The 19,493-nt window shown below is 38.7% G+C and overlaps 1 protein-coding gene across 1 annotated transcript in view; it reads right to left on the reverse strand.

Annotated features, from left to right (window-relative positions):
* Positions 1 to 19,493, reverse strand: part of PUDP (pseudouridine 5'-phosphatase) — a 76,701-nt gene that overhangs the window by 36,548 nt on the left and 20,660 nt on the right. Inside the window, exon 2 of the mRNA XM_065646124.1 lies at positions 12,935 to 13,153. Within this exon, the coding sequence (XP_065502196.1) occupies positions 12,935 to 13,153 (219 nt within the window). The remainder of the gene's footprint in view (positions 1 to 12,934; positions 13,154 to 19,493) is intronic.

The raw sequence follows: 19,493 nt of genomic DNA on the forward strand, positions 1-19,493 counted from the left end.
AACCAGCCCCTAAGAGAGCTCAGTTTCTCTCTTTTGCAATTACTAAAGCAAGACTGGGCAGAGGAGGGGAGCTGTCAGTCACAGCTGTTAATGCCAGAGCTTTATCTATTGATGCTGTGAACCCAGAGTAATGAACACCTCAAGCCTAATGGGTAGAAACTTCAATCTGATCCAGCCTTCTAGGGAAGGTTAATGCAAGGAACAGCAGTCAGTGTAAGAGAGAAACATACTTCATTATTCTGTGCAAGTTTTGAGTTTCCTACGCAGATGTTTCAATGCTTCTTCACCGCAGCATTCTAAATGCTGGATACTTCTCCCAGACAAAACAATCAACAGTGTCTAATGGAGAAGTGGAGGTCTGGTCTTTACCAATTCACAAGAGAAAATCCCTCTATATCTGTAAAATCACTTCAGCTCTGCTTCCTGGCTTGAATCCAAATTGTGCTGGACAAAGGGTATTAGTTTCAGGTAGATAAGCCTCCAGTTGACTTTTCGATCTTATTTGTGATACATTTTTCTCAAGGACAGTTACATGTCCAACTTGAGAAGTTACAATTACTACTGATAATAAAGTGTGTAGGTTAGTAAATAGGTGCATTAACTAACCCACCTACCTGGAAATATGACCTGAAGATGTGGCCCTCCACAGATTTCTTCTCTGTTCTCCAGAATCTAATCAACCAATTAATAACTGACATTTCCAGCTCCCTGCTTGTATTTGAGACAGTCTTTAAATTATAAATACATGCCCTTCTGTGATGTTAGACTTCCAGCTGGACAGAAATAACAAGTATTATTCCTCCTCTAATGTCAATGCATCACTCATTTAAAAGCCTTCCTATGCCCCCTTAAATGGTTATACTAAAAATAAGCAAGTTCATTTTTTCCCAAATGATGCTACTCTGTCCTCTCATTAAAATATGATGCTAAATACAAGTTAGCTTTTTATTCCAGATACGGATCATGTCTTCATTCTGAAACACATGAAGTCCACATTAAATTAACTGAAGTACTAAGATCTCTTAAAGTAAAGCAGTAGCCTATATGTCTCTCTTAAAATAAAAAATAAAATTCATTCAGTCAAAGGAATTTATTCTAAATTTTCTGCAATATTTAGCAAGGCTAGTATATCACGTGTGTAGTAATATAAAGAAGTCTAAAGATTATACAAGAAAGAATACTTTTTTCTATCTCCTACATCCTTTCTATGATATATTTATTTTTCTCTGAAGTTGTGCTCTTTTCAAATAGCTAATTTTCTTCAGACCCAGTGCATCACAGCTTCAGCTCATCTGTCACAGAGTATGTTTATTGTATGTTTCTACTGGAGGTAGCCAGCCACAGAAAAGCACTGTTGCAGAAAGGTTATTTCTTCAGAAATAACCTTAGAGTTAAACCTGGCGAGAGGGGTCAAGGACAACAGGAAGAGGTTCTTCAAATACATGGCAGATAAAACTAACACCAGAGGCAATGTAGGCCCACTGATGAACGGGGTGGGTGCCCTGGTGACAGAAGATACAGAGAAGGCAGAATTACTGAATGCCTTCTTTGTCTCTGTCTACTCTGCCGGAGGCTGTCCTGAGGAGCCCCGTACCCCTGAGGCCCCAGAGGAAGGCAGGGCAATGGAGGAGTCTGCCTCAGTTGATGAGGACTGGGTTAGGGAGCAATTAAGCAATCTGGACATCCATAAATCCATGGGTCCAGATGGGATGCACCCGCAGGTGCTGAGGGAGCTGGCTGAAGTCATTGCTGGACCGCTCTCCATCATCTTTGCCAAGTCTTGGGAAATGGGAGAGGTGCCTGAGGACTGGAGGAAAGCAAATGTCACTCCGGTCTTCAAAAAGGGCAAGAAGGAGGACCCGGGCAACTATAGACCACTCAGCCTCACCTCCATCCCTGGGAAAGTGATGGAACACCTTATCCTTGGTGCCATCTTAAGACATATCAAGGATAAGAGGGTCATCAGGGACAGTCAACATGGCTTCACCAAGGGGAAGTCGTGTTTGACCAACCTCATAGCCTTTTATGAAGACGTAACAAGGTGGATTGACGATGGCAGAGCAGTGGATGTGGTCTACCTTGACTTCAGCAAAGCATTTGACACCGTCTCCCACAGCATCCTCACGGCAAAACTGAGGAAGTGTGGACTGGATGATCGGGTAGTGAGGTGGACTGCAAACTGGCTGAAGGAGAGAAGCCAGAGAGTTGTGATCAATGGGGCGGAGTCTGGTTGGAGGCCTGTATCTAGTGGAGTGCCTCAAGGGTCAGTTCTGGGACCAATACTGTTCAATATATTCATCAATGACTTGGATGAGGGAATTGAGTGTACTATCAGTAAGTTTGCTGATGACACCAAGCTGGGAGGAGTGGCTGACACGCCAGAAGGCTGTGCTGCCATCCAGCGAGATCTGGACAGGCTAGAGAGTTGGGCGGGGAAAAATTTAATGAAATATAACAAGGGGAAATGTAGAGTCTTGCATCTGGGCAGGAACAACCCCAGGTTCCAGTACAGGTTGGGGAATGACCTATTAGAGAGCAGTGTAGGGGAAAGGGACCTGGGGGTCCTGGTGGACAGCAGGATGACCATGAGCCAGCACTGTGCCCTTGTGGCCAAGAAGGCCAATGGCATCCTGGGGTGTATTAGAAGGGGGGTGGTTAGTAGGTCCAGAGAGGTTCTCCTTCCCCTCTACTCCGCCCTGGTGAGACCTCATCTGGAATATTGTGTCCAGTTCTGGGCCCCTCAGTTCAAGAAGGACAGGGAACTGCTGGAGAGAGTCCAGCGCAGGGCCACAAAGATGATGAAGGGAGTGGAGCATCTCCCTTATGAGGAAAGGCTGAGGGAGCTGGGTCTCTTTAGCTTGGAGAAGAGGAGACTGAGGGGTGACCTCATTAATGTTTATAAATATATAAAGGGTGGGTGTCACGAGGATGGAGCCAGGCTCTTCTCGGTGACAACCAACAGTAAGACAAGGGGTAATGGGTTCAAGCTGGAACACAAGAGGTTCCACTTAAATGTGAGAAGAAACTTCTTCTCAGTGAGGGTGACAGAACACTGGAACAGGCTGCCCAGGGGGGTTGTGGATTCTCCTTCTCTGGAGACATTCAAAACCCGCCTGGACGCCTTCCTGTGTAACCTCACCTAGGGGTTCCTGCTCTGGCAGGGGGATTGGACTAGATGATCTTTCGAGGTCCCTTCCAATCCCTAACATTCTGTGATTCTGTGATTCTGTTCTCTCTTATATTCCCTTAGCACGTCATGATTTTGGTGTGTAAATGCGTGTGTGTTTACCTTCTCTTTTAGGCTTTCCTTGCTACAAGGTAGCTAAAATGCAGCTGTCCCTAAAGGTCCAGAGAGTAAAGATTTATATTATTCAGAAAAGGCACTTTAATAAAAATAAGCTGTTTAAAAAATGATTAGTTGCATATATGTAAACATAGCAAGATAGATTAGAAAAAAAACAAGGGGGAAAATCAGCTACATGGAAAAAACTTACATAGCATATGGAAGAATAAATAGCTAGCATATCTTAACAAGCTCAAGACAGTAGCAGTTGAAAAATATTTTCATTACAGGCTTGTTATTTCTTTGTAGAAGCTATAGATCAACAAAATCCATTTTTGTTTGAATCAATTACCGCCAGAAAAGCTCTATACACTTTGCCACCACAGCAAATTACTGACACAATTATTGTACTAATTCAGCATATAATTCTTCATTAGGAAGAAAATATCTTTTTTAGTAGGTTGTTTTGTTTTGTTTTTTACAGAAAACATCAACAGAAGGGAAAGTGTGGAACTGCTTTAAAGATCTGTAAGAAACTTCCCCTGCCATACACTTTGTCATTATATGCCCTACAGCTACACAGATATTTCAAATCAAATGAAGACTTCAGTTACATCAAAAACAAACAGTTAAAAATTCCATGGCTATGAAGAAGTATGGTGAAAATTCCTGTGAACACGCTAACTTCTAAGTTACTTGCAGCTACCGTGTCAGGGATCAAGGCCCATCCATCACAGAGGGACCCATCTGCTAGGCCTCCTGGGACCATCCTCCACCCCTCCTACTGAAAGCGGTAACACTCCTAATGTGGTACACATGCAATAACAGCCTTAGGCAGTACAACATAAATTCTTCCAGTAATCATAAAAAAAATCAGGAATAAATATCCCACATTGCCATGCTTTATTTCCAAATGTAGTCTTTCATTTCAAATAATCAAAAAGGTGAATATTACGTTTTAGAACAGACACAGAAGCTTACTATATTCTGAATGTAATAGTTAAACACCAGTGACTATTGGAAAGAAAAATAGGTGAAAGGAATTGTAAACTGAATTTAGTTACAGAAGCTGAAAAGAAGGATCAACTTTAAATGTCAGCATCTTTAAAACCTGATTAATCATAAATGTCAATGAAGTTAACAACTTTGGGAAAAGAAAAAAAAACCTGAACTAAACCAACAGAAAGGAGTTATTTCTTCTGAGACCAGAGACTTATTTTAAAGGAAGAGATCGGCACTTGTGTTCTGAAAGTTTTAGAAAAAAGTATATAATCTATGTAATTTTTTTTTAAAGGAAGTTATTCCTCCATTAGACTCCTAATGTGGTGCTTGTTCTCTTTATATTCAGCTGAAACCATGGTGACTAACATATTGGATCAACTGACAAACTAAAATTAAGGCTTATAGTGAATAACAAAACTCTTGGGCTGTCACATTTTTCTTTTCATTGACTAATACAAATGTGTACAGCAAGAGTTCAGGAAACCAAATAATATTACACTAAAATGATCTGACCATAGTCCCTACCCAATTATTTATATGCTATTACAACACTGTTTTCTGCATTATTTTTTTCAGTTATGACATTTTATAATTAAATGGCATTATTCATTATGAAGTGAAAATTAACAAGACATAACACCTGAGAGCTAATACGAATCAACAGAGAACAAAGGGTATTTTTATTTCCCTTTTAGCTTTATACAAAAATGAGCTCCATGTCACATAGAATACTCCAGTATCATGAATAACACATACATTTTTGTTACATTTCATTTGAAATACTTTCAAATTTTTTTACCATCACTTTTCTTGTGTTTGTCTACCACTGAACAGAACACTGTTCCTAACTTACATCAGTTCTGGAACTCCAAATTCAGACCTATTTCTTGTGAAATGCCTCCAGACAAATAAGGAGATAATATAAAGCTCTTGCACTTTTTTCTAATATAAGTCTTCCACCAAACTTTTGTCTAACAAAGCATTTATTATTTTTCTCTTTTCCTAAAGAGAAGTTTCTATCAACATGTTACAGTAGACTATAAGAATGCTTCTCAAGATAGCGAAGAAAGAGTTCTCCATCATAAACTGGGCAAACATACGAGATATGGAGGAGGATTATTCATGCTGCTTCAGCACTGAACCATAATTTCAGTTTCCTCTGTTCACCAGTTGAAGGATTTCTGCTGTTCACATTTCTGCTTGCAGTCTATTTATTTGAAGGCATAACTACACCATCCAGACAGACAATCGCGCGCTAAGTTTTGCCGGTAACTTAACCTGAAAATCCACTGTTTGATGGTCTTATAAACACAGACAAAATCCTACAGTGTTTTCGCTTCAGGAAAAGAGCTGGCCTGTGTACTGCCAGCACAGAGCGCAGGAACAAGGTCACAGAAATGCGCAGGCCTACACAGACTCTTCACAGGCCCACTCTCTTTTCTAATGTCTGTTTCAACTCTAAAAAGATTAATATAAGCTATGTAAGAAAAAGCCCTGAAAAAACAAATGTAACTCCTCAAGGCCTTGTCTTAAGCAAAAGCATACATTGCAAACAGAACTGTAAGAAGTTCGTATCTTAGAATTTACAAGGTAGCTTTTATGAAAATTAAGCTTCAAAATTACATTACAGGAGCTCCTACCTCATTGAGAAGGCCTCAAATAAAGCAATGGCAGCATTTTCAGTGGCAAATTCTTTCATGAACATCACAGTGTACCATAATTCTCTTGTGTCTCTTTAGTCCATCCTTGGGTACCACCTAGGTACTAATCACATCTAATTTCTATTTAATAGTATTTTAACCATTATGCAATCCCAGGAAGAGAAATAGGAAATCCATCGGCAATAGAGAAGACAGTATGTGTGTGTGTGTGTTATGTCTTTTGTTATAATTTGTTATTTGAAAGCTAACATGTTCTGCTAGGAAGGACATTTAGCAGACACATCCCCATTTTTCCCACCCTCAAATAAAACCCAAACAGCTCACAGGGGTTTCAGTCTGCACCAACCACCATAGATAATATTCTTTTATAGTTTTCAACTAATTTAGCTACAGTGTTAACCAATTTAAGAACATTTTGAGCAAACTAGAACAGAGACCCACAATATACATTAATGCCTTATAGTCTTCCAAATGAATGTTTTCCCTATTCAAAAAATTACAGTGTTGGACATCTAATAATCAGATAAATAGTATAATGTAGGATTACTTTAGTTCAAGATAGTAAATAATAAAAAAACCCCAACACAACAAAACAAAAAAACCACACCATAAATACAGCATATTCCTTATATTAATTCAATACAAGCATCAAGTAGCCAGTGAAATCAGGTTATTAATACATTTGGAATTTCCATAGATTCTGTGTGTTCATTTCCAGATTCAAGTGAAAGTTCAGGCTACATTATTACAGGAAGCTAAAGGCTACACGTATGGAAATAGTAAAAGCTTCAGACAGACTTAAAATTATTATTTTGTGTCTCCCTCTGCCTAGTTGCTTTTTTAGAAAGCAAGCACATGTGAACTCTTAAAAAAACCCCAAAATAAAGAATGGGTATTTTAAAACCAATATGAAGATTACTTTCTATGCCCAAAAGCTTCTCCACAGTTCAGCTAATTGAAAGATATTACTTCTCATTTGAAACTTTCTCTCACATAGGCCTCAAATCATTATGATCATAGTAACAACATCACTGCTATCTACAACTATTCTATACCTTTTGACATACTTCTGGAGACTACAGAAATATTTCAGGAAGAGTGAGTTACCTAGGACACTTTATTAAAGTCTCATCCCCCTCTACAGTTAGTTACTAGTTATTTGATTATTTATCCAGTTAAATCGGTGTGCTATTCTTATTTTTTGTCTGCATTTTGTAATTGCAATACATACTTGGGTCTCCAGTTAATTTAAATTGTTGAAAAGATAATCATACTCCTTACTTCAATAAGCTAAACAGGCCACTCTCATTTAACAGTTTCATAATTCATACTATTAGTCACATTTGGTTTATTGTCAACTGTAATCCTAAACCTAAGGAACAATTCTCTCCCTAAACTCCTTGGAAAAAAAATGTGCTGCTTTGAAAAAATGGGGTGGGGTATTGAAATATTCCATGAAGTCCTTTTGTAATCAAGAGAAAAAAAAAAACCAACAAACCAAACAACAAACCAACAAAAACCAAACAATAACAACAACCACCAAAACCCAACTATCTCATGGGCAATCAAATCTTTTCCTATGTATATTTTATCTATATATGCTTGAGTCTTCTTGGACTTCTTTTTTTTAATCTGAGCTATTTACTCTCTTCCAAAAAATATTCATTTTTTGTTTCCTTTTTGGAGCATGTTTGACCCGTCTGTTAATATCTCTTTTACCCTGTTTCCCTTTTCCTTCACTGGTGTATCTGTTATGTTTTGTTTCTCTTTCCCTACTACACTTTGGCTCATCCACCCTACATAGCCCGTGCTAATAAAACTATACTTGCTAAATCTTGTAGCCAGGATGCAGAATATGCTGCAGAAGAAACAACATGGCTACAGCCTTTTTTAGAGAATATTGTCTTGATCAACACACTTTTGCCCTGTACACTGAAATTTTTGTTGGAAGACCTACAGTGGTCACCAAGCCCTTTCTTCACATAGCTCACATACAAATTACAAGTGCGAATACAACTTCACACTCTTTTTGCAGACTTTCAGCCCCCCCTTGAAGATGATCTTCATTTACATCTCTCACAGTGTTGTTCCTCATTCACCACTGTGTAGATACAGTTAGCTTTCACTCACACTAACAGCATGAGAACAGAGGACACCTGACGGCTGGGGCACAAAAAAATCAAGGCTTTTTAGAGACCCATATTCAAGTCCACTTGGTTTTGCTGTAACATGACACAAAGTCAACTGTCTGAGAGCGTTCAGCATGTATCTGCAAGACAAGATTTACTGCGGAGAAAAAGACTAAACGAAACCAAAGTGCTCTGTGCATTGTTTAAATTAACTGTGTACATGCGTTATGCATGTCTTGTGTGATTTATGTCCAGTTGTGCACAAATGGAAATCTTAGGCATAAACACAGCCTCTGTATGAAAAGACTGCTCCTCTTTTTCAAAATCATTTACAGCTCCTACAGTGAATGTGATATCAAACCAACTTAAAGCTCTTCAAGATTTCATCATTCTCTTTAATCAAAGAAACGCTAACATTACCGCTCAGAGCTTTGTCAAGTTGATTACATTTCTAGCCAATTCAATGATAATTCTCTAAATTCATAGGAGTGATTCTACGGTAAAAACTTCAGCAGCCTCTGAACAATAAAAGCATTCAAAAAATAAAAAAAAAAATTATCTCGCATAGATTAAGAAGCTGTCTGTTCATTTAAGTCACAAACTGATTAAAAAATATTCTTATGTAGTCTGCTGTGCTACAACAGTTGCAAGCCCATCAGCACAGTGTTATTACCTACGCTTGCTCTCAATCCTCAAAAGAATTGAGCAGTGCTGCTGTGAAGGTGACAGTGTGACAGAGGTGGGACTTTCCACCACTTGGTGTGATTGTCACCAATCTGATGAGACTATGGAAATGTAACTGTCAGATCCACCTCTTTCTTTTTTGTTCTGAGATATGAAAAATGCTATCTGCAATGGTATGCTATCTTTTCACTTAGCTACAGAAGTGGAGGTGGAAACAAATAACCTACTTCTCAATTTGGGTAATTGGCTATTAATAAAGAATTCTATATTCTCGTCTTATTGCTCTCTAAAAAGTACCAGAGGTTCATCTGGTGGCAGAGACTCCCTGTTCACCAAATCGATAATGTTATTTTAGTCTAGACATACTGACACAAGCATGGCCATGGAAACACTACAAGTACTAAATTTTACACAATTCAGAACCTCTGTCAACTGTGTTGCTGACTTCCTGGTAAAAGCAATTTTGGGTTGAAATCTGTTAGGACTTAATGCAACGGCCAAATGTTTGAAATCAGCCAAACAGACAGCATCATCCCGAGTTTGCAGCTAATTGACTGATCTCTAGGGGTTAAAGGCTCACTGAGCCCAGCATGGACTCACTAGAGTTTCCTATCATTAAAACAATAATAGCAAGGAAAAGAAAAGATAACATGGTAGGACGTCTGTTTAACTGTTAAGGGCACAACATGAATCAAAGAAACAATAGCTAAGTAAACTAGACTGCTGGTTGAATGGAACTGTTCAAGAAAAAAATACGTATGTCTTTAAAGTGAGCTGCCATTAGAACTTGAGCTGTTTCTCTTCTCTTTTTGTGATTTCTGACCAGCTTCACTTGGTGCTAAATCTGAACTATGAAATTACTTGAACTGGAAAATAGTTTGCACAACACTGTCTGAACAGAAGCTGCAGCAAAGAAATCTCAGTTATCATGGAAATGACTCAGAAATGGAAAACATCAGAAAGGTATACACAGCTATACAATCTTTAAGGACCTGTGCTTTGTGATGAGGGTGAGCCAAAAAACAGAGACTGCTATGAAAGAATGGCATTAATTTCATAACCTTGACATGATTATAGTAACTGTTGGCAGCTGTGTAACTTGGAGTTAGGTTTTTCTAGCTCTGTGCATATTCTGGGTTGATCTTTAGCAAAAGCACACCTACACACGTATAGGTAAATGTACATCTGCGCGGTTTTCTTCTGCTCCACTTGTCATTCCTTATTGCTCTGTAGATCCACTTCCCTGCAATGTAGTACTGCGTTTGCAGAAACAGAGAGACAACTATGTTACTCTTGCAGACAACAATTTGCGTACTCTGACAGAAATATTTAGAAAAGCAGCGCAAGTGGCAGCCCTGTCATTTTGTCAGCATTGTCTTGGATTAATTCTTTTCTCTACTGAATCAAAACTAGCCTTCCATAAGATTCTTTCAGAACTAAAAATAAATCTGTGAAAAACTCTCACATAGTTATTGGAAAATTCCACATTAGAAATGGATATATCCTCTTCATAGGTCAAATCTGTATTTTGACCACAGCCTGATGCATGGAAGTTCGTAAGTCAGTTCAGCCATACTGAAATAGCCATAATTCTTTCTTCAACTGCTAATGCCTTAGAATTGTTGTACATTAAGTGGCATGGCCTGCCAGGCAAAGAACTGCTTTGCCAATTGTATATTTGTACAACTTCCACACCATCTTTAACCATCACTGAAATACCTGTCAGTTACTTGACCTGGGAATTAACAGAGTTATCGCTGGCACACACATGTGCATGGCTCATTCTATGGTTGGAAACAAGTGATGCTTTGCTTCAGTCACTTTTTCAAACAGCATTGGCCACCATTCAGCACTGCTCCCTACCAAACCAAATTTGAGTCTTATTTTTGGAAAAACTGTGAAAACTGATTGAAAAATAGAACCTCACCTGACTATTAACTGCCAAAAGATGGCCACAGATTCAGCATGTCAGAGTCATTTTACACCATTAATAAATACGACAATTAACGTTCACTTTCCTGCATTTACCTGTAACCATCTGAAAGATCAGCTTATTTAGAGAACATTGTAAATTCAAAATATCACCACAGTCTTACATTTTACACGACACCTGCATGAAGTCCATTCTTAATTAAAGAACATTAAGAGGCTGTAGAATAAATCCACAAGGATTACACTAATATATATCCTCAGAAGATACAAAAGGACAGAAGGAAAGTATCAGGTTAAAAAAAAATCTGGTTATCAGATTGAAGAACAGGTCAGTCCTTAAAGAAACAGCTGAAGCCACTTCCTTCTAGATTATTAGCTGACATGAAGCTGGTTTTCTCAAAATTCATGGCAATTCAGCTTGTATCTAATATGCTGCTTCCAAGTAAAGTACAGATCCCATTACTTCAGTGACCAAGGCTGCATATGCTCCCCACAATGGCCAGCGAGCATAAAGTATTTAAGTTCACATCAATTCTGCTTTGGAAAATAGCCTGAAGAAAGTTATCGTATGTATTTAGTTGAACTGAAAAGATAATCCGTTGAACAATTCTGGTGATGATAAAAATGTTTACTTGCTTGTCCCATTAAGAATTTTGCTTGTTTCATCTATAATAGCCCAGCTTTAGTAAGCCCAGAATTCAATTTTGAAGGCAGGAACAGCTCAAAACTTCGTTTCCTTCAGCTAATCTGTTCCATCACCCCTCTGCAATTCTGTTCCAGCCAGCTCAGCCACAATATCACAGTCCTCAGCAGGCACAGAATATCCATTTAATGGCACCTGTTACCTGCGCTGTTACATTACAGCAACTCTTCTCTCTGTCTCCTAACATTTCACCCAATCTGTCCACCTGGCCTTTTCTAAGCTGAGACTAAGGGGTTTTGTTTGTCTTACAAAAGAGATAGCTGCAAAGTTAGTTCCAGAAGTTTGACATGAAAAACAGAAACCATGTCCCTCCATCTTTCTTGTTTTCCTGGAGACTTTAACTGGTCTTACAGTTTTAGGTGGATCTACAAGCAAGAAAGATGCAATTTGAAAAATATTTCATACAAAAGACATCAGAGAGATAAATAAGTTGGCTGTACAAAATACTCAATTTTTTAACGTGCCTAAAAAAAAAATTACGTTTTATTTTTGCTGCTTGTTATTTATTCCTAACATACCACATATTTTTAATGCTCATCCTCTTAATGCATTATGAAACTAGGTATAAAAAAGGATCTAAAAATGAAAACATCATTAATGTGCTGTAGAGATTTTCAGGACAAACAAGCATAAATTCAAAGAGAAAAAATTATAACAGTGAGACTTGGTATAGTGACATGTAGTTTTTTCACTTTTAATACTGTTTTTTTCTCCTCCTTTCCTTTATTTTTTCTTTCATTCATAAATTATTGATATTTGCTCCAGGAGGTTTAACATTGCACAAAAAATTAAGAGTAATCTTAGCTTTAGGTATTGCTTGTCTTGCATGGCTGAGGATTTTTCTTTAAGCATTCCAGATGTATACGTAACAGAATACAAAATTATGAGTTCATTCTACAGTTAAGATTCACTCTCTTACTTATCTTGAGGTACCTGGTTTAAGCTACTCATTTGGCTTCCTTCACAATCAATGGTAAAAGACATGTATCTTCAGAAGGTGATTAAACTTACTTGCCTGAGGACAACCTGAGAAACCTTCCCTCTCCATTGACACACAGCTGGCTCAAATGCCAGGCTTAAGTTTCAACGTTGAGGTTAGGCGAGATGAAACCCATGGGCTCATACATTTGCCTGCACATTTAAAAGTGTATTTGTGCTTTACAAAGTTGGACTGTGCTCATAGCCAGAGAAAACTAACTTGCAGAGTTATGCATCTGCCAACAGCAATTACAAAGAATGTCTTCTTTACAAAACAATATTCATTCACATATACTTTATCTTTTTTCTTCTTTTAAAACATATAGACAAAAAGCTCTTCTCCAAGTAAACAAGAAAAAAAGTTTTCAGTGCCCTTTAAGAGGTAAAATATCTCTCTAACAGGTAAATAGGAGGTAGATTTGAGTAAAACTTGCTAAAGCTAAAGTGATGGAACTGAATCTGTAAGAGAAACTGCTTTGTGGAAAGCAGATTAAAAACTTCAGCCTTGGCTAGCATTTAAGTAATTCCATAAACAGTTTACAAATACTGAAGAGAAACATACCTGGCATCAATTCAGCAGTAGGGAATATTTTCTCTTGCATCATTTTACTTTCATGTAATAACTCTTCTTTGGTCATTGGAAGATCTAGAACATCTCGAATAATCTCTGCCCCTTCTAGGGCTTTTTTACCCATGACCAAGGATTTCACATCCCAGGTGTAGGCCTTTCCAAAACGCCCACAGATCTCTTCAAACACTACAGTATAGAGATGTTCGGTATCTGCCAAAAAAAAAAAAAAAAAAAAAAAATTAGAACTATGTACAGTGAGCTGAGCAGCCAGTCTTAAAAGGAGGACCACATAAATGGTCACAGAGTGAACTGCCAGGAGCCAGAGAGCACATCAAAGTAGACAAAATTGCCTCCCTTTATTTGTAGAGGGGAACACAGACTTCTAAGACCACCTTGGGGGTACCTAGGTTTTTCAAGTTGTCACTTCTGTGTTAAGAAAAGGTTACTGAGGGTCACAACAAAGAACTATCTGGACCTGCTCTCATCACTGTTCTTTGCTCAATAGAGGTCAGCAAGCAGTGTCTGAATTAAAATACTGTTTATTCTTTGCATGAGAAAGAAAAGGAAGGAAGAAAATCTTTTACTTGGGGGATGTCATTACATATTCCATGTAAATTGAAAAAATAAGAAAAAGATTTAATTATTTAAGAGTGTCTTTGAACAGAAGCTTCAGAGTGCCTTCAAAGACACTACAGTCATTATTACAGTGCTGCCGGCACCTCTGCATTTACATGTGATTACTCAAGTAGAACACACCCACTTGTATTTCCAGAGGGTTTCTGGCAACAGTAAGCTTCAGGCTGAATTTTGCCAGTAAAACTATCAGCTTCTATGTCAAAGGTGTTTTTAGGTTTCAAACTATTTTTTTTTAATACAAACAAACGGTCCTGTCTTTCCCCCCCGACAAATCTTTGAAAAACAAGGTCAATAACATTTAATTTAACACCAAAACAGAGAAGAAAAGTCCTTTTAACTCTTGGCTTCCTTTCAGCAAAGATCCTGAACAGTGGCTTTTCTACCAGTCTGTTTACCTATTTCAGTAGTCTCCTTTGAAACACCAGCTATTGCTGTTAACCATGCTCTAGTTTCCTTCCATGCATGTCTCTGCTTTCTGTACCTCTAAAGGTATGTTTACTATTATCACTTTAGCAACAAAAGGCAAAAGCAAGGAAAGAAAGCAGTTGCTCTTACAAGATTTATTTAGAAAAATTAAGGTCTTCACATATCAGTATGTCCTTTGCCATGTAAAAATATTTTTATAGGCATAATAACACAGTTAAATTATTCATGCGCACATTGCCTCATTTTCTGAATATATAAGAAGTACACAACAGAGTTTAAAAACTTTCAGCTTTATCGTAGATACTATGAAGAAGGCAAACTGAAGAAAGCAGAGTCCGTAACTACAATATAAGCGAAGATCTTCCCTGCAGTCTGACAAATCTTGCCACTTAACCACGGTAATCTGCTTGTTCTGAGATCAACACATGATTTCGATCTGGAATCAAATGAGAAACACAGTGGCCATTTCCCATCACTGCACCTACCACCCTGTGAACCCACAGCAGTTCAGAAGATACTCTCTGCCACCTGCCAGAGCACTCTTCTCTATGTTCCCTTCAGTAACTAGAAGGGATGCTGAGCCAAAAGATCAGCTAAAGAACCAATGTACTTGTCTGAACTGCTTAACAGGGCAGCAAATGGTTCACAAAAACCTCTTATATTATAAATGAAATTTTTTAAAAAATAGCATCCGTACTACTCTTTGCAAATGTTTCGTAATGCCACTTCTAGAAAAAAGCTAAGAGTAATGCAGGAGACTCATACAACACATAGGAAAGGTAGCACAATACCATTTTGAATCAGCAGAAGCACAAGCAACCAGGCTTTCAACAGTGCTAAGCCAGCTAGCACTCAGTTCGCTTTGTACTGCCAGGTGGTACCCTCTGTGAGCAGAGAAGGTGAATTAAGAATATAGTCTTGTCCTGGTTTCAGCTGGGATAGAGTTAATTTTCCTCCTAGTAGCTGGTATGGTGCTGTGTTTTGGATTTAGTAGATGCATGTTGGTAATACTGGGGTTGTTTCCATTGTTGCGAAGTAGCAGTCAAGGTCTTTTCAGCTTCTCACCCCACCCCAGGTGCACAAGAAGTTGGGAAGCAACACAGCTGGGACAGCTGACCCCAAGTTACCAAAGGGATATTCCATACCATGTGAATGCTTAGTATATAAAGCTGGGGGAAGAAGGGAAAGGGATTCAGAGAGGTGGTGTTATTTTCCCAAGTAACTATCATGCTTGATGGAGCCTGACTGCCCATGGGAAGTAGTGAATGAATCCCTTATTTTGCTTTGCTTGTGTGTGTGGCTTTTGCTTTACCTATTAAACTGCCTTTATCTCAACCCATGAGTTTTCTCACTTTTACGATTCTCTCCCCCATCCAATGGCAGAATGCAGGGGGAATGAGTGAGCGGCTCTTTAGTTGCTGGCCGCAGTTGAACCACTACAGTCATTTTTGGCACAAAACGTGCAGCTCGAAGGGTTCAGGGTAACAACAGTTTTGACTGGAATGTGCTAGATACAATTTACAGCTGTTATTGCTGTTTAGCTATTAATTGGCAGGCTCCTGTGCTTGCCATAGAGCTTGTTCACCTTGCTGTAAATTAGGGTCTAGTGTTCGTTAGTGGCTGCTTTTTGCTTTCTCTGCTTGCTGTACTGCTTGTCATCTGACTTGGCTGTGCTTGGGAACATTTTGATAACAGCAATAGCGATGCATCTGGGTCGGCACATGGCCAGGGCATCGCTGCTGCTTCTGTGCTGCTGTACTGGACAGGCTGGAACTCCAGTGTGAACTCGAGTCCAAACAACTCTGCAGACACCAAGGCCAAAGAAGAAAGAGGGGCAGGAGGTGCTCCAGACACTGGAGCAGAGGTTCCCCTGCAGCCCGTGGTGAAGACCATGCTGAGGCTGGCTGTCCCCTCACATCTCATGGAGGTCCACAGTGGAGTAGATACCTACCTGGAGCAGGTGGATGCCCAAAGGAGGCTGTGACCCCATGGAAGGGACCCATGCCGGAGCAGTCCGTGAAAAACTGCAGTCTGTGGGAAGGATTCATGTTGGAGAAGTTCGTGGAAAACTGTCTCCTGTGGGAGGGACCCCACACTGGAACAAGGGAGCAGTGTGAGGAGTTCTCCCTCTGAGGAGGAAGGCACAGCAGAAAGAACGTGTGATGAACTGACCACAACCCCCAATTCCCATCCCCTGGCATTGTTCCAGGGTGGAAGAGGTGGTAGATAAATCAGGAGAAAAAGCCATTGTCTGAGTTGCATGTTATGGGAATTACTATAGCAGGACCCCCTTCTTGCTAGCCAAGATATGAGCAAGGAGAGGAGTTCACTGCAATGTTAAACCCTATGGTCTGGTCCAAAGGGACTGAGGGTAGAGATCGTAATGGAATACCTCTAAATTTTTGTAACCCATTATTTGAGTTGCATGTTATAGGAATCACTATAGCAGGAAGCACCCAAACCAATGGAGGACAAGCCTTACAAGAAGCTCTGCAAGTGCGGCAGTGCCCCAACCTGAGCTGCCTTTGATGCCCAGTAGCTCCATATAACACACCACCTTTCCTTTCCTGAATGACCACCATAACAGGTAGAGCCCAAAGTCATGGACTAAATGAGCTCAATGAACATTTTGTGGACATTCATGGACATTTTACAGCCAATTCACAGGGGCAGTCCATACTCAGTCTAATAGCCTCCTGCATTTTAAATATCACATACCAGACCTGTGAACAAAATTTGCTTTTTCTTCTTCAAGAAATGCTTAATAGTGTCCAGATTGCAGATCTAAAAATAAGCTGCTATGCAATGTTGCAGTTTGCCAACTGAAGAGTACTCATGAACAAGTTTGAGTCAAATCTGTTAAAACAGTTGTTATCCTATTTGCATTGTGTTAGAACTCAGTTTTCTCAGTGCTGAGAAGAAAAAAAAAGGGGGAGCAGCACAAAAACACACACAAACCCCACAAAACAAACAAATAAACAAACCCCCAAATTGGTCAACACACCACAACTGATCACTGCCCACATTTAAATGTGAGTTAATCTCACATATTACTCGAGTATTTAAAGCATAAATGCTTAAACAAGCAAGATGTCAGAAAGCCTTTCCTTCTCTCTCCTCATTAATCTTGCTTTAAAAGAATTGACTTACAAAACATCCAACTTTGAAAAAAAATATATCACTTTTACTCTGCTTGAAGTCATAGCATTTGGCTTCTGGTCATCAACTTTGATACAAAGAAAATTACCCTCATCTCAAGATTCATGACCTCTTGTAAGATTCTACATATTTGTAACTCTTGAGAAAGAACGTGATTTTAATTGTCATGATTGGATGGTAAAAGGATAGATGTAGATAGACATGTTTCACTACAACACATGAATAAAAGCTAAAATCTGGGGAAAAAAATTACAAGCACACACATACATTGCAAAATTGGAATCTGAGGAGACCACTGCTGAAAGAGCTGTATTTCCTGCGTACATGTATAAGAGATAAAGACAGATGTTCCTTTTGATTGAAGACAAAGGAAAATCTGTATGTCCCCCTTATAATTAGACATCAGTAAATAAATCCTAACTAGTGATACAACTTCAAAATTTCTTATTCCCTTGAAATGGAGGAATATCAAAAAAAGTGCTTAAGAAATATAAGGTAGGCTAGCCTTTTTGCCATTGTAACCATAGCATTCTGATTGATCAATTTAAGTATAGCAAAGAACCATAATTTCAAACTACTATAGATCTGCAATACAATAAGAAACTAAATCTAATACACACACATGAATATAACATATCGATGAAATAAAACAAGCAAGAGGAATTAGAAGCTCAATTTGAGTGCCTCATTATAGGCACGTACTGGTATTTTAGACTCCCTAGTGTGTCCAAGACATCCACATACAACTGATGTTAAAAAAGTAATCTGGGCGAGACTCACACCTTACTACATGAGCAGACACATAGTATCCCGAGTGGTAATAAACACATACGTTTAAGCAAGTGAATCCAGCCCCAGCTGCTAGCTCCCATCAGGAATACAAGCTGGTAACACAGCAGGACACACATGGCAGTGGCCTGTTCTAATAGGGTGAAGGAAAAACAAGACTTCTTAGCTCTTGCAGTTTGCAGGAAATGTGTAACCTCAGCTTCATTCTCTTCTGCTTTTCAAAACACTCTTCATCTTACTAGCTCTTGTCCCTTGATACATCTTGTACATGGACATTATCAGCACAATGTACTGTCCATCCACTCACCACATTTCACTGGGAATGAGTGATATTCATTCCCTAGCCACATATCATCTTCTAGCCATTTTTTGCAGCAAGCTGCCTTCTATATAAAAAGCACAGTCAACTCCACTGCTGCTGTTTACAGTGTGTAAAAAAGCCAGTCACAATAAAGACAAAGTGACAAGAATGACAGAGGCACTGGATTACTCAATTTGGGATCTGGCACAAAAATATGCTGATGCATATTCAGAAAAACCTACAGGTCACTTGGCATTAAACCAAAGTGCATAACCGGTGTGTATGATCTGCTCAAATCACTGCTGAGTCAGAACTGGAAGTGCAGATCTACGTAGGTTAGTGGTATAGTAAAGCACCGATGCAGTATCTAAACCTCAGCTTTATCAACCACTTACTTTCACATGAAGACATTTTAAGATTATAATTTCATGAATGAGTATGGAGCTTGATTTTCTCAGAAGGTTATACACTTTCTGAATTTATTAAAATGATGTTATTGTAATTCTAAAATAATCTCTAGTTTATCAAGGAGATGGGGTTAGTAGGCATGAAAGCTCATCTTAGCCATATCTCATCTTAAGCATTGGTTCTGAGTTTATTCTTTGTTTGAATAACCCACTTCATCTTTGCATCAAGCTTCCCAGATGAAATACACCTATGATTTATCCTTCTGCTAGGAGCCTAAACAGAATTTTAATTCTGTACATTCAGTATATTCCAGTGAGTCAAAAATCAGATCCTGGACATCTAAACTCTGAAAGATTTTTATTTTGATGGGGGATAGAGAAATGGTTAAAGGCAAAAATTTTGATTCAACCAATAGGTTTCTTGTGTTCATACCTGTGAGGCAGGTTTCTGTCCATACGTAGAGGAGATTAATCTTCCATATTCAATTCAGCCAAATTCAAACACAATTAGTCATTTTTACCAAGATTTTGGCCTAAGACTGAGAAAATCTCATTAGGTTTTGTCACCATCAATACTGAATGAACACAGAGATGACTATGATTTTGCTTTCCTATCAGTCTTTCACAATAATCCTTTAATCTCCTTAGGGAATGCAACAGTGTAAGAAGCCATAAAAATTACTGAAATGCTCATTTGGGGCACAGGATATACATAATTACAAACCAGAACACAATTATAGAAGTGGAAATTTTTGCTTTGCTTTTTGCAACTCAATTGGTGGCATTTAGCATAGTATAAAGTGTTAACTTGTAAACAAATCTATGCATTTGT

This window comes from Caloenas nicobarica, chromosome 1 (genome assembly GCF_036013445.1).
Source record: "Caloenas nicobarica isolate bCalNic1 chromosome 1, bCalNic1.hap1, whole genome shotgun sequence".
In the NCBI taxonomy this organism is placed as follows: domain Eukaryota; kingdom Metazoa; phylum Chordata; class Aves; order Columbiformes; family Columbidae; genus Caloenas; species Caloenas nicobarica.